Genomic DNA, 14,932 nt, shown 5'->3' on the forward strand with positions numbered 1-14,932 from the left:
ATAGTCTTAACCACTTCTCAGTATAATTTAACAAGAATAACACTTATGTCACTGGGCTGCTGTAAGGATTAAATGAGATAAGGTAACATAATGCCTAACACATACTTATGAGTTAACTAAGATAGCATTTTTTCTTGTTGACTCACTTGTTAGGCCTTCAAGCGCTTTTTCTCAGTTGAGGATGCTTCAATGAGCATTAAATACCATTCAGTTTCATATTTAAGAAAAGAAAGAGAACTAGCATTTTCTGGGGGGGGGGGGTTCTAATGTTAGAATTATTTTAAAGGAATTACTTTAATAATACTTGTCTATCAAAGAATTTTCACTATAAAACTCAAATTAAACTGTAATGCAACGTAAGTTACCAGGGGCCAGAGTGGGGATAGGGAATGGAGACTTAATGCTTAAATTATACAGTGTTTCTATTTGGGTTGATGGGTAAAGTTTTGGTAAGGAATGGTGGTACTGGTAGCACACTGTGAATGTAATAACAGTACTGAATTACATATTTGAATGTGGTTAAAGGGAATTTTTAGGTTGTTCATGTTACTAATATAAAAATTTTTTAAAAAGGACTGTACAACACAAAGAGTGACCACTATTGGATGATAGACTATAGTAGTTAATAGTATAATTATAAAATGTTCTTTCATGAATTGTAACAAATGTACCATACTAACGCAAGATGTTAACAGGGTGAAATATCTCTGATTTTAAAAACTGTAATGCAGTATACAGAGGGGAGGTACTATTCAGTTCAGTATTAAACAAATTCAGTTTCCATTGCATTAAAAGTAGGTATGTGTGCCAGAGACTTGCGTTCGATTCCCGGTGTCTGTCCATGTAAAAAAAAAAAAAAAAAAAAAAAAAGTAGGTATGTGATGAAATACTAGTGGTCAACAAGAGGGAGGGGTACAGGGTATGGAATGTAAGGGTTTTTCTTTATAATTTTTATTTCTTTTTCTGGAGTGATGCAAATGTTCCAAAAATGATTAAGATAGCAAATATACAATTATGTAATGATATTGTGAGCCACTGATTGTATACTATGAATGGGATTTAAGACTGCTCAATAAAAGATATTTTTTTAAAAAAGAGCACCCACGTGACCAAGGTGGGGGGGGGGACTAGGTGTGTGAGAACAGAAGGTTAAAAATTAAAGGACTCCATCTGTTCTGTCATCATTAAGAATACCTCTCATTCACTCATCCAGGTTCATTCTTGCTATTGAATTGTACAAACCCTTAAATGAGCTCAGCAGTCTAGTTTCAAAACACATCTTAAGTGTTCTGAAAGGAGTTCATATGCTATCTTAGAACTGTTTCTTAGGCATATGCAAAAATGTAGAAAATTAACAGTATTGGTACCCACACTAATGCCATGTTACAAATTAAGTAAGCCAGTACGCAAAATCTAAGGTTGGCCTATTAAAATAGTCATTACACGCATGACTATTGTGACTAGTCTAGAGTGAGTGAAGGACTAGATTTTTAAATTTTTTATACCTTTAAAAATATTATTTATTTATATTTTATTGAGAACTTTTAGGTTTATAGAAAAAACATGCATAAAATAGAGTTCCCATACACTACCCTATGATTAGCACGTTGCACTGGTGTGGTACATTTGTTACAATTCATGAAAGAACATTTTTATAATTGTATTATTAACTATGGTCCATCATTTACAATAGGTTTCACTATTTGTGTTGTACAGAGATATGGGTTCTTTTTTATTTTTAGCAACATGCTAAAACCTAAAACTTTCCCTTTCAAACACATTCAAATATATAATTCAGTGCTGTTAATTACATTCACAATGTTGTGCTACCATCACCACCACCCATTACTAAAACTTTATGATCAACCCAAATATAGACTCTGTACGTTTCACACATTAACTCCCTATTCCCTATACCCACCTCGGACTCAGATAACCTATATTTTAGAGTCTGACTCCATGATTTTGCATATTCTAGTTATTTCCTATCAGTGAGGTCATTCTATATCTGTCCCTTTGCATCTGGCTTCCTTCACTCAACATATTGACCCTATCGTTGACACTTTGTATTAGTGTGGTACCTGATGAAAGAATATGAAAATAGTACTATTAACCATTGTCCATAGTTTACATTAGGTGTATTTTTCCCACATATCATCCTATTATTAACACCTTACTTATGTGCCGTACATCTGTTACAATTCATGAAAGAAGATTCTTATACTTGTACTATAACCCCAGTCCATGTCAACGACAGGGCTCACTGTAATGCAGTCCCATGTTTCATCTCCTAACTTTCATTCTAGTAACATCTACAATCCCAAACTTCCCCTTTCAACCACATTTACGTACATAAATCAGGGCAGTTAATTACACTCACAATAATGTGCTATTATCACCACCACCCATTTCCAAACCTTTACAATCAACCTAAACAGAAATTCTGTACAAATAAAGCATCAGCTTCTCATTCTCTACCCTGAATCTATGCCCCAGTAACTTATATTCTAGATTCTAACTTGATGAGTTTGCTTATTGTAATTAATTCACATCAGTGAGATCATATAATTATTTGTCCTTTGTGCCTGGCTTATTTCACTCAGCATACCATTCTCAAAGTTCAGCCATGTTGTCATGTACATCAGGACTTCATTCCTTTTTATTCCTTTCATTCCTTTTTCTGATATGTGTTCCATCACATGTACATAACACATTTGTTTATCTATTCATTGGTTTGTAGTCATGGGTTGCTTCCATTTTTAGACAAACGTGAATAATGCTGCTATGAACACTGACGTGTAAATATCCATTTGAGTTTCTGCGTTCAATTCTTTTGGGTATATACCTAGTAGTAGGATTGCTGGGTCATATGATAATTCTGTACTTAGCTTTCTAATGAACTGCCAAGCTGTCTTCCACAGTGCTGCATCATTTTACATTCCAACCAGCAATGAATGGGTTTTCCTATTTCTCTACATCCTCTCCAACACTTGTAATTTTTTTTAAAATACTAGTCATTCTATAGGTGTGAAATGATATCTCATAGTGGTTTTGTTTTGCATTTTCCTAATAGCATCTTGTCACACGCTTTTTAAGATATTTATATATCTTCATCAGAGAAATGTCTATTCAAGTCTTTTGCCCATTTTAAATTGGTTTGTCTTTTTGTTGTTGAGTTGAAGGATTGCTTTTTGCATTTTGGATATTAAACCCTTATTGGATATGTGGTTTCCAAATATTTTCTCACCCTTGTGTAGGACATCATTTTACTTTCATGATAAAGTCCTTTGAGGCACAAAGTTTTAAACTTTTATGAGGTCCCATTTATCTATTTTTTTGCATGAAAATAAAAAGCTTTTTATTATGAAAAATTTCAAAGCTATAGAAAAGTAGGAAGAACAGTAAAGTCCTGTACATGTGCTCTCCAGATTCAACAGTTAATAGTGTCTCATCTGTTTTATCTCTCGATATTTTTTTTATTGATTTTTAAATAAAAAAAAATTACAGGAAGGAAACACAAGCATTCTTAACATACGATCATTTCATTCTACATATATAATCAGTAATTCACAATATCATCACATAGTTGCATATTCATCATGATCATTTCTTAGAACATTTGCATCAATTCAAAAAAAGAAATAAAGACAACAGAAAAATAAAACGAAAACAGAAAAAAAGAAATTATACATACCCTTACCCCTACTTTCACTGACCACTAGCATATCAAACTAAATTTATTTTAACATTTGTTCCCCCTATTATTTATTTTTATTCCATATGTTCTACTCATCTGTTGACAAGGTAGATAAAAGGAGCATCAGACACAAGGTTTTCACATTCACAGAGTCTCCATTGTGAAAGCTATATCATTATACAATCATCATCAAGAAACATGGCTACTGGAACACAGCTCTACATTTTCAGGCAGTTCCCTCCAGCCTCTTCATTACCTCTTAGATAACAAGGTGATATTTACTTAACGTGTAAGAATAACCTCCAGGAGGATAACCTATCGACTCTGTTTGGAATTTCTCAGCCATTGACAACTTTGTCTCATTTCACTCTTCCCCCTTTTGGTCGAGAGGGTTTTCTCAATCCTTGATGCTGGGTCTCAGCTCACTCTAGGGTTTGTCTTAATCCCTTGATGCTGAGTCTCAACGTGGGGATTTCTGTCCCACATTGCCAGGAAGGTCTACACACCTGGGAGTCATGTCCCACATAGACGGGGGAGGGTGGTGAGTTTGCCTGTTGTGTTGGCTGGAGAGAAAGAGGCCACATCTGAGCAACAAAAGAGGTTCTCTTGGGGGTGACTCTTAGACCTAATTTTAAGTAGCCTTGACCTATCCTTTGTAGGGTTCAGTTTCATATGAACAAACCCAAGACTGGGGTCTCAGCCTAGAGCTTTGGTTGTTCGCACTACTTGTGAGAATATAAAGAATTCAACTTGGGGAGGTTGAATTTTCCCCCGTTCTCACCATTCCCCAAAGGGGATTTTGCAAATACTTTTCCACTCACTGATCAAACCACTCTGGGATTCATGAGGGCATCACTCTGGACAAACCAACAAAATCTCATGTCCTACCCAAGATTTCATGTACTTATGTTGTTCAACCAAGCTATCTACATAAGTTATATTAGGAAATGCACTAGTCAAAATATAAATTTTGTACCAAATAAACATTTTTTGCTTTAGTCTCACGAGCTGAAATTTTAAAATATTATATTACCATCTATTTTCAGCACCCTGTAGTAATGACATTCCTTTGTTCTTCCTCATGTAAAAACATTTTATAAAATTTGTACATTTAGCCACTATCATTATACACTCTAGGCAATCCTAGATTATACCACCTCCGTCTTTATCGTCTATCTTTCTTTCTGATTTCATTTGTGCCCCCAGCCCTCCTCCCTGTATCATTCTCACATTCGGCTTCACTCAGTGTTTTAACATAATTTGTATTACAGTTAGGTAGTATTGTGCTGTCCATTTCCAAGTTTTTACATTCAGTCCTGTTGCACAATCTGTATCCCTTCAGCTCCAATTACCCAATATCTTACCCTATTTCTATCTCCTGATGGTCTCTGTTACCAATGAAATTCTCCAAGTTTATTCACTAATGTCAGTGCATATCAGTGAGACCATACAGTACTTGTCCTTTTGTTTTTGGCTAATCAGACTCAGCATAATGTCCTTAAGGTCCATCCAATGTTGTTACATACTTCATAACTTTATTCTGTCTTAGCACTGCATAATATTCCATTGTACGTACATACCTCAGTTTGTTTAGCCACCCGTCTGTTGATGGACATTTGGGATGTTTACATCTCTTGGTAATTGTAAATAATGCTGCTATAAACATTGGTGTGCAAATGTCCGTTTGTTTCCTTGCCCTCAGGTCCTTTGAGTAGAGACAGCATATAGATGGGTCCCGTTCCCTAATCCATTCTGCCAGTCCATGTCCCCCGAGTGGGGAGCTTAATCCATCAACATTCAGTGTTATTACTGCACGGGCAGTGTCCTCTTCCACCATTTAGCCTTTTGGATTTTATATGTCCTATCTAATTTTCCTTCTTTTTACCTTTACGGATAGCCTTCCTTTCTACACTCTTCTCCACACCTCTCTCTTCTGCCTTCATATCTGTCTCTAGTGCTCCCTTCAGTATTTCTTGCAGAGCTGGTCTCTTGGTCATAAATTCTCTCCGTGATTTTTTGTCTGAAAATGTTTTCATTTCTCCCTCAATTTTGAAGGACAATTTTGCTGGATATAGAATTCTTGGTTGGCAGTTTTTCTCTTTTAATAATTTAAATACATCCTCCTACTGTCTTCCCGCCTCCAAGGTTTCTGCTGAGAAATCTACGCATAGTCTTATCGGGCTTTCCTTGTATGTGATGGATTGCTTTTCTCTTGCTGCTTTCAAGATTCTCTCTTTCTCTTTGACATCTGACATTCTGATTAGTAAATGTCTTGGAGTATGTCTATTTGGATCTATTCTCTTTGGGGTACACTACACTTCTTGGATTTGTAATTTTAAGTCTTTCATAAGAATTGGGAAATTTTCAGTGATAATTTCCTCCATTAGTTTTTCTCCTCCTTTTCCCTTCTCTTCTCCTTCTGGGACACCCACAACACGTATATTTGTGCACTTCATATTGTCCTTCAATTTCCTGAGTCCCTGCTCATATTTTTCCATTTTTTCCCCTATATTTTCTTTTTCTTGTCAGATTTCAGATGTTCTGTCCTTCAGTTCACTAATCCTATCTTCTGCCTCTCGAAATCTACCATTGTAGGTTTCCATTGTTTTTTCATCTCTTCTACTGTGCCTTTCATTCCCATAAGTTCTGTGATTTGTTTTTTCAGACTTTCGATTTCTTCTTTTTGTTCATTCCTTGCCTTCTTTATATCCTCTCTCAATTCATTGATTTGGCTTTTGATGAGGTTTTCCATGAATTGTTTCAGCTCCTGTATATCATCTGAATTGTTGGTTTGTTTCTTTGACTGGGCCTATCTTCAATTTTTCTGGTGTGATTTGTTATTTTTTGCTGGCGTCTAAGCATTTAATTACCTTAGTCAATTTATTCTGGAGACTCCCATCACTTCTTTCACGTAGGGTTTTCCTGCTAGATGAATTTGTTGTCTATCTATTCTTCGACATTCAGTTCAGCTTTTTCTGGACCTCTAGCTTAGGTTTTGTTTAACAGAGGAGAATTTTTCAGTTCTTGTTTTCTTGTTCCTTGCGCTGCTTGTATGGTGCCTTTCTGCCTCCCCCCCCCATGAGGGTCTACTTAGGTATTATAGATCCCAGCCGGATTTTCCCAGACCAAACTGGCCTCTTATCAGGAGGAAAGAGTCACCTACATCGGTTTTCCCTGAGGTGAGACCCAGCAGGTTGAAAGACTTTCCTGTGAAGTCTCTGGACTCTGTTTTTCTTATCCTACCCAGTATGTGGCGCTTGTCTGCCTGCAGGTCCCCCCAGCATAAGATGATGTGGTACCTTTAACTTTGGCAGACTCTCCCTGCTGGGGGCATGGTGGAGATAGAGGAGAGGTTGTAGGCTGGTTTTAATGGCCTCAAGTTACCAAGCCCTGGTATCTGAATTCCTTCAGGGAGGGATTCCACCTGAGTTGGGCTTCACCCCTCCCCTGGGGAAGGCACAGGCTCCAGACAAGCCCTCAAACAAGCTTGTTTCTGCCTATGCCTGGGGCAGTTGCAGCCTGAGAAGCCCTGCCAAGCTGTATCCAAAGGCAGTCAAGCCTGTGTAGAAACACAGCCACAAAAACCTGTTTCCTTTTTTTTTCTTTTTCTGTCAGCTCTGCCCCCTTGGTGCTGGGGCAAAAATGAGCAACCTCTGCTTTGACCAGTGGAGGTCAAATATTGACTATTTTTAGTAGTCAGAATTTGTTAATTAATTCCACAATTGGTGTTTGGTTGGGCTCTGTCCCTGCTGCTGGTAAAGTCTCTTTCCTTTCCCCTCTGGGAAGCAGCCTGTGGGGGAGGGGCGCTGGCCGCCACGGCTTGGGGAACTCACAGTTCTGGATGGGCTTGCAGCCAGTCCAGTTGGTCCAGACTGGGGTATGCTGTTCTGTGCTGTTTCTGGTTACTTAGTAGTTGTTCTGGAGGACGAACTAAAGTGCGCACATTGCTAAGCCACCATCTTGATTCTCTAGATTTTTAAATTTTAATTAATCAAAATTAATTTAATTTATACAATTAATTTAATTATTTAATAATTAATTAAAATTTAAAAACTGACTTTCAATTCCATTTATGCAAAATGCGTAAGGATATCTGGTGCAACCTGGCTATATGAATATATTTCTTCTTTTATACTTTTTATAAAATCTTATAAAACTTTTCATAAAATCATTTTATAAAATCTAAATACAGATCAAATGTTTCTCATGAAAACTGAGCACCTGAATTGAGATATGCTGTACATATAAAATATACACTGGATTTTAAACATTAGTATGAAAAATTTCTCATTAATATTTATATTAATTGATTAACTGTTCATATACTATTTCATGTATATCAGATTAAACACATTTTATCCTTTCTTGCTACTAGTAACAGGGCTACTAGAAAACAAAGTACGGAAGTGGCTCACATTTTATTTCTATTCAGCAATGCTGGTCTAAAGACAACTTGCAACATTCTCATAACACAGCCTCAATGGTTTGAGAATTCCTCAGTGCTCCAAGGCTCCAAGAACTGATCCAAAACATAGCCCAATGGCAAGTTAAAAGAGTCTACCAGTATTTACTCTATTAGTACATGAAAATCCCAACAATAAAAATGTACCACATGAAAGCAATTAAACATTAATGCTTATTACATTTACAAGTCCCCTTGGGGGACTGGGGAGAAAGGGAGAAAACTCAACTTCCCCATTTGAAGAATTCCTGATATTCTTGCAAGCAATGGGGACAACCAACTCAACAGGCCCAGCCCTCAATCTTGGGGGTTATTCATATGAAACTTATACCCACAAAGGACAGGCTAAGCCTACTTAAAATTAGGCCTAAGACTCACCCCAGAGAACCTCTTTTGTTGCTCAAATGTGGCCTCTCTCTCTCTCTAAGCCAACAAGGAAAACAAACTCATTGCCCTCCTCCCCTCTACACTGGACATGACTCCCAGGGGTGTAAACCTCCCTGGCAATATGGGACAGAAATCCTAGAATGAGCTGGGACTCAGCATCAAGGGACTAAGAAAACCTCGACCAAAATGGGAAAGAGAGAAATGAGACAAAAGAAAGTGTCAATGGCTGAAGGATTTCAAACAGAGTTGAGAGGTTATCCTGGATGTTATTCTTACACATTATATAGATATCCCCTTTTGAGTTTAAGATGTATTAAAGAAGCCAAAGGGAGTGCCTGAAACTACAGAGCTGTGTTCCAGTAGCCATGTTTCTTAAAGATGATACAGCTTTCACAATGTGACTGTGTGATTGTGAAAACCTTGTGTCTGATGCTCCTTTTATCTATGGTATGGACAAGTGAGTAAAAAATATGGATAAAAAACAAATAGTAGGGGGAACAAAGGTTAAAATCAATTCAGTAGACTGAAATATTAGCAATCAATGAAAGGGAGTTGTAAGGGATATAGAAAAAAATATGAGGACAAAGGTTAAAATATACTGGGTAGATGGAAATAATAGTGGTCAAGGAGAAGGAGGGGTAAGGGGTATGGTATTATGAGTTTTTCTTTTTTCTTTTTATTTCTTTTTCTGGAGTGATGCAAATATTCTAAGAAATGATCATGGTGATGAATATACAACTAGGTGATGATACTGTGAGCCACTGATTGTACACCAAATATGGAATGTTCGTTTATTAAGAATGTTTGTGTTTGTATGTAGTTTTGTCAATAAAATTCTTTTTTAAAAAATAATGCTTATTACATTTACAAACTAGCTATTTTCTGACAGCAAATCAATATAGGAATAAGGGTAGGAAATTCATCTTTGTTTTTTATGTTAAGTTCCAATCTATATAATAACATAAAAATGTTGAGAGGAGTAAGCAGTCCTCCTTTGACTGTAATCCAAAAGAACAAACATAATGACAAATGAGTTTTAGGTTTCCTACATAGTACAAAATGAAGTTTCTCTGAAATACTCATTCTATGCCAAATGGCAACAACGGTTCTTTGATGAGTCTCTCATGCTTAAAAAAACAGACATAAGTTTCAGCCTTTTCACAACTTCAAGCAGAGACTAAAATCTGAATTTTAAAAATTTTAAGTGCATTTTTACTTATATCATTTGGTCTTTAAAATTTTTTTAATTGATTTTTTCAATTTTAAGATATCAAAACAAATCATGCGAACTTTAAACATCACATCTACGTAACATATTAGCTACTAGAAAACTAATCTTAAAGTAACAGTTAAGAATCACTCTAGACTAAAAATGACATATATAGGTATATATATTTCTTAAGTGTTAAGTATAAACCTTTGACTTTCAGGGACCATCTAGAAAGGAATATTATATGACAAGGTAATTAAATAGCAATCTCCTACTTATTTATTATACTCTATGGTTTATGTATGCAAATAAAGAAACCAGACCTTGTGACACAGAGATTAAAATGTTGCCTGCAAATAAAAACAACTCAAAAACAAAAAAATTCAGTTTTTCAAGAGTTTCAAGATTTTTTCCAGATTTCAAATGTGGTGGGTGTCATATCATATCTTAACTATTAGTGAAAGTTTTATAGTATTATAAGGTTACATTAACATAAAACCACAAATCTACGGAGTCTTCTTGTATATTGTGCTAAACATCATTTTGATTTAAACCAATTCTACTTATGAAAAATAGTCATGGTTGTTTTGTGCTTATTATTTGCTTGTTTTTTATGTTTTTAAACATCTTACCCTTTACCTAAGAAAAATGGAGATAAGTACAAAAAGTGGAGGATGTTAATCTCCACTACCCTTGGCAAACAAGGAACTCTCTCCTGGATCACTGAGCACTCTACCACTACCAGAGGCCAGACAAAGGAGGCTGGCTAGAATTAACAGAGTACTAAACCTCAGCACTGCAGTGTAAGCTTCCAAAAATGGAAAGAAACCAAAGTGCCAGAAGAAAGGAATATGTGTACAGTCCTCAGCATGTTGACAATTGCATTCTTGATGATTTTTTTTTCTGCGAAATTTATTTTTGGCTCCACAAATAAGCTTAGATGAAGAAATGAGTATTTACCATGTCAGGTTCACAGGATGCAGCAGGCATGAAATCATACGATGCAATAAACATAAAAAAACACTCAATTCACTACTAATCAGAGAAATGAAAATAAAAATAAGCCATTTCCACACCACCAGATTGGCAAATGTTTAAAGCCTCATACTAGGAAGTGGTAAAAGGAAATGGAGTTAACATAAAGGTTCATAAATGTAATGAATAGAATGCAAACTACAACAGGTATTTGTAGAAGAGAAAATATGCAAGTCCTCCAATCCAGGGCTTCCACTTCTAGATACACATCCAGGCAAGACAAACACAGGCGAAAGAAGTGATACTGAATGTAGAAATCATCTATTGCAAACAACAGACAAGATAAAATGGTAAAAAGCTGGGAAATGTCCATCAACAGGGGAAGGGATAAGCTTGTACAGTCATGGAATGGAATACCATTCAGCAGTTAAACAACGGCTACAAAAAAAACCAAAACCCCTTTTTAAAAAAGTTTTTTAAAATAAATAAAAGTTGCAGAAGGACACATGCAGCATAACATATTTGTTTTGTTTTGTTTTACATGGGCAGGCACCGGAAAATGAACCCGGGTCTGTAGCATGGCAGGTGAGAATTCTGCCAGAGCCACCATAGCACTGCCCAGCATAACATATTTTTAAAAATACATCAAGGCTATATCTACATATTTTATTAAGGATATATATGTGTGTGTGTATGTAGCTAAAAGGATGTAACTATCAATGAGAATGAAATATACCAAATATATCCTGTGCTCCTGGAAGACAGAAATGGTTAAGAAACTGTCCACCATACTTTTGTGTTCTGGAAAGAAGTAACTGCAAAGGACCCCGCCCTTGCATATTCCCAGATAAAACTAGCCTCCCCCCTCTTCAAGACTTCCTTGTTTACCTGCAACCAGAAAAACCCAGCCCCCTTCCTTTCTTTGATTCTTCCTCCTTAATGAACCTTCTCTCTACTGCATCAAGCTGAATAAAATCATCTCCTTAATGTCGGGTACACTATGTCTTTGACAAAAGTGGTTATCTCTGGAGAAGGGAGGAGAGAGAATGAGGAAGAGGAAGCATACTTAGTTGTAATGGTAATATAAATAGCTGAAATAAGGCAAAATGTGAGCCTGTTTTTCTAACAAAGGGATCTGTTATCTTTTCTACTTAAAATGTTTCAGAACTTACTTTTTAAATTATTTTAACCCTGATGTAGAGACAGAATAGGTGCTTTGTCATAAATCAATCCTTTACAGTCAGTTTTTTCATGTTAGAGACATATCAACACATGCCCAATCTGTTTTACTAAGTTGTTAAAAGTAAAAATGCCTTGGCTAATCACCAAATGTTATAATACATCTGTAATTTTCTCTGAGCCAATTAGCTCAGTTTGTTGGCACAGAGTCCTGATTAGGTTAAATTTAAGGGTTAGATTATCATGGAGACTTTAATTGTTCCAGGGGCAGTACTACACTCCTACATCCCACAGAGCCAAATAGCTATGCTGCAAATTAATACCAGGGGTTACAAGAGGAGCTGGGCAAGTTCACATAAAATGTCTCAATTTATACACATTAGAACTACCTGAGCAAATAACACTAGGGACTTCATGGTAGGCTGTTAATTATATAAGGAAGTTGGCACACCCAGTACACATACAAAAAGTTTTGCTTAGGGTGCATAGATGCGGTTTGTGTAGACTTTTTTTGGGGGGGGGGAAGGGAAGACATAGTCAAATGAAATGTTTGAAAACATGAAATCTTATCTTAAAGTGCTCAGAAAGTGATATTTTGAGTTGGTTTCAAATGGCTTTATTCCCCAAGTGCTTCCAGAAGACTGGGTAAGTACCAGGAAGTGATTCTGCTAATTCAGAACAAACCCATCAGCAGTTAAAATTTAATCTTAAAAAAACTTAGAAACTTGGAACCAAGTATCTAATTAACAGATCTAAATAGTTTCAAAAACTGAGGGAAAGTCCAAAAATCTGGGATAATAAAAGAGCTCTCCATCTTCACAATATTCTCAAATAGGGGAACGAACAGAGATACTCTGGACTCAAAGGTTAAAAATAAAGAGAAACTTTTTTAAGTGGTTGTTCTATATTCTAAAACTCTCATTCCTTGCTAGCATCTAAACAAGAGTAGCTTGTAAGGTCTTTCTGACCTCCCTAAGCGCCAACAAGTTCGAATGTATTTGTCATCCTTATACCTTAATTTTTATTTCTGTCCCTCCCCTCAAGAGCCACTAAATATTACAGACCCTACCTTCCTTTAACTATGTAGAAATACGGAAGCTGTATGAAATAACTAAATTTAAACTTCTTGGTCTTATTTTCAAACAGAAAATATCTGTGTTAGCAACTCAAAACAACTATAACAAAAAAGATATCAAATCAGAAAACCTTCCAAATCTGAAGCACTTTTATCAGAGCAGATAGTTTCAAATTTATGAGAACTTCAAGACCTTAAGTTAAAAGATGTCTTAATATAATGTATACATCAACAATCTTAGCTTAAAAAGTCTTAAGATGCTGATACTCCACATAGTTTATAGAATTAAGCAAAGAACCAAAACCTGAACGATTTAATATCAAATTCTTGCTACGTATCCTCAGTCATCAAGAAACCACCAGTTAAAATCTTTTTCTTCCAGTAATGAGTCAGTCTCCATATTCATAAAAGTACAATACTTCAAGAAAAACAAAATTGTTATTCAGTGAAAACATTTTGTATGAGGATAAACTGGTGCTAACTGCTTAGAGGCAGACAGATGCAATAACACTGTAACATTTCTAGTAGTCTGGTAAGCCTATGCCTGCAAAACATTGACCAAAAATGGTAATAGTGTGTGCAGACCGAAGAAAATGGCAAAATGCTCTACCTGATCGTCCGTGAGACTGACAGTTTAAAGGAAAAAAACATGTAAATTAATCAAAATGTCCATTACCCGGAATAAACTGAGCAGGTGTTTACGTTAGTGACTCAGATAATTTATAACCAACATTTTTAAAGCTTCTCCATTTGCTTTTATTAGCATATCCCAGTATCATGCCAGCATCCGAAAACTCTAAATTCCGGCAGAGCCTAAGCGTTTATAGATAAAAGATCATCTAACTATTCCTAAACCGGTAGAGAAGGGGTTAAAAAAGGCACCGCCGAGCTTGACAAGCCCTACGAGCGCGCTGCTGGAAGCTGATTGCCAGATACGACAAACAAAGCGGCAGCAGCAAGGCCACCCAGTTTTTCATCACGCCAGGGCCACGTTCGCGAGCCATCATTCCACGCTCTGGGGTTGTTCAATGAAGACCTTATATTCCTTATGGAGACCGACAGGCTGCCAAACCGGTCCTCGAGGAGTCGCTGACCCCCTCGCACGAGTCGCCGACCGCGTCGGCGCCACGCTGGACCGTGGCCGGACGCCGGACTCGACCACCCCCGCCCATGGCCCCAGTTCGATTTAATGGAGGGGTGGGGGTGGGGTGGGGGATGCTCGACTCGGCGACTACTCAGGTACCGGCAGGAGCGCGGAGGCCAAGCTTCGCGGCGGCAGGGGAAACGCCCGAGGCACCGAGGGCCCTCCGGGGCGCGGGCGGCGGAAGCGCGGGCTCTGTAGCGCGGCAAGGCCCTCCCAGGGCAGGGGCGCGGTTCTCGCCCCTCAGCGCGACCCCCGGAGACACGGAGCTCCAGCCCGCCACAGCTCCCGCCTACGGAGTTCCCTCCCACTCACCATCTTCACCACGTTTGTCGCAGAGAAGCAGGGAATTGAGCCGGCAGGCACCGAGTCTGCTGAGAGTCGTCCTCACGGAAGCTGGAACAGGCGACCGAGGGAGGAAGCGAAGCGCGCGAGTCTACAAGGGGGCGGGCGGGCAGGCGGGCGCGCGCCCCGGGCCGAAACGCGCATGCGCGCGCCCAGCGCCGCCCGCTGTTGCTAGGCAACTGGCCTGCCCGGCAGCGCCCCGCCGGGTCTGTCTTCCGGACTCCCGGCGGACCGGGGGTCCTCCGCACCTGCTCGAGAATGTGGGCAAGGGTGGGGTCCCCCGCTCACCAATTCGGGTCGGGGGTGCGGAGGTTTCCCTCACTGCTGGGGTCAGGAAGGGGAGCTTGGGCTGGCACCTGCCGACGGGGGGAGGGGCAAAGAATGAGCCGGGCGGGGTGGACCTCCCTCCTCCCACCCTAGGCGGGCAGGGTCACGTGACGCCCCGCCTATGCGCCGCAGTT

At 38.4% G+C, this 14,932-nt stretch overlaps 1 protein-coding gene across 1 annotated transcript in view; it reads right to left on the reverse strand.

Moving 5' to 3' along the window:
• The window catches only part of DSTN (destrin, actin depolymerizing factor), a 56,258-nt gene extending 41,684 nt beyond the window's left edge, over positions 1 to 14,574 (reverse strand). The window contains exon 1 of the mRNA XM_077115033.1: positions 14,442 to 14,574. Coding sequence (XP_076971148.1) covers positions 14,442 to 14,444 — 3 coding nt within the window. The 5' untranslated portion in view covers positions 14,445 to 14,574. The remainder of the gene's footprint in view (positions 1 to 14,441) is intronic.
• Between the last annotated feature and the right edge of the window lie 358 nt (positions 14,575 to 14,932).

This window comes from Tamandua tetradactyla, chromosome 1 (genome assembly GCF_023851605.1).
Source record: "Tamandua tetradactyla isolate mTamTet1 chromosome 1, mTamTet1.pri, whole genome shotgun sequence".
Classification (NCBI taxonomy): Eukaryota; Metazoa; Chordata; class Mammalia; order Pilosa; family Myrmecophagidae; genus Tamandua; species Tamandua tetradactyla.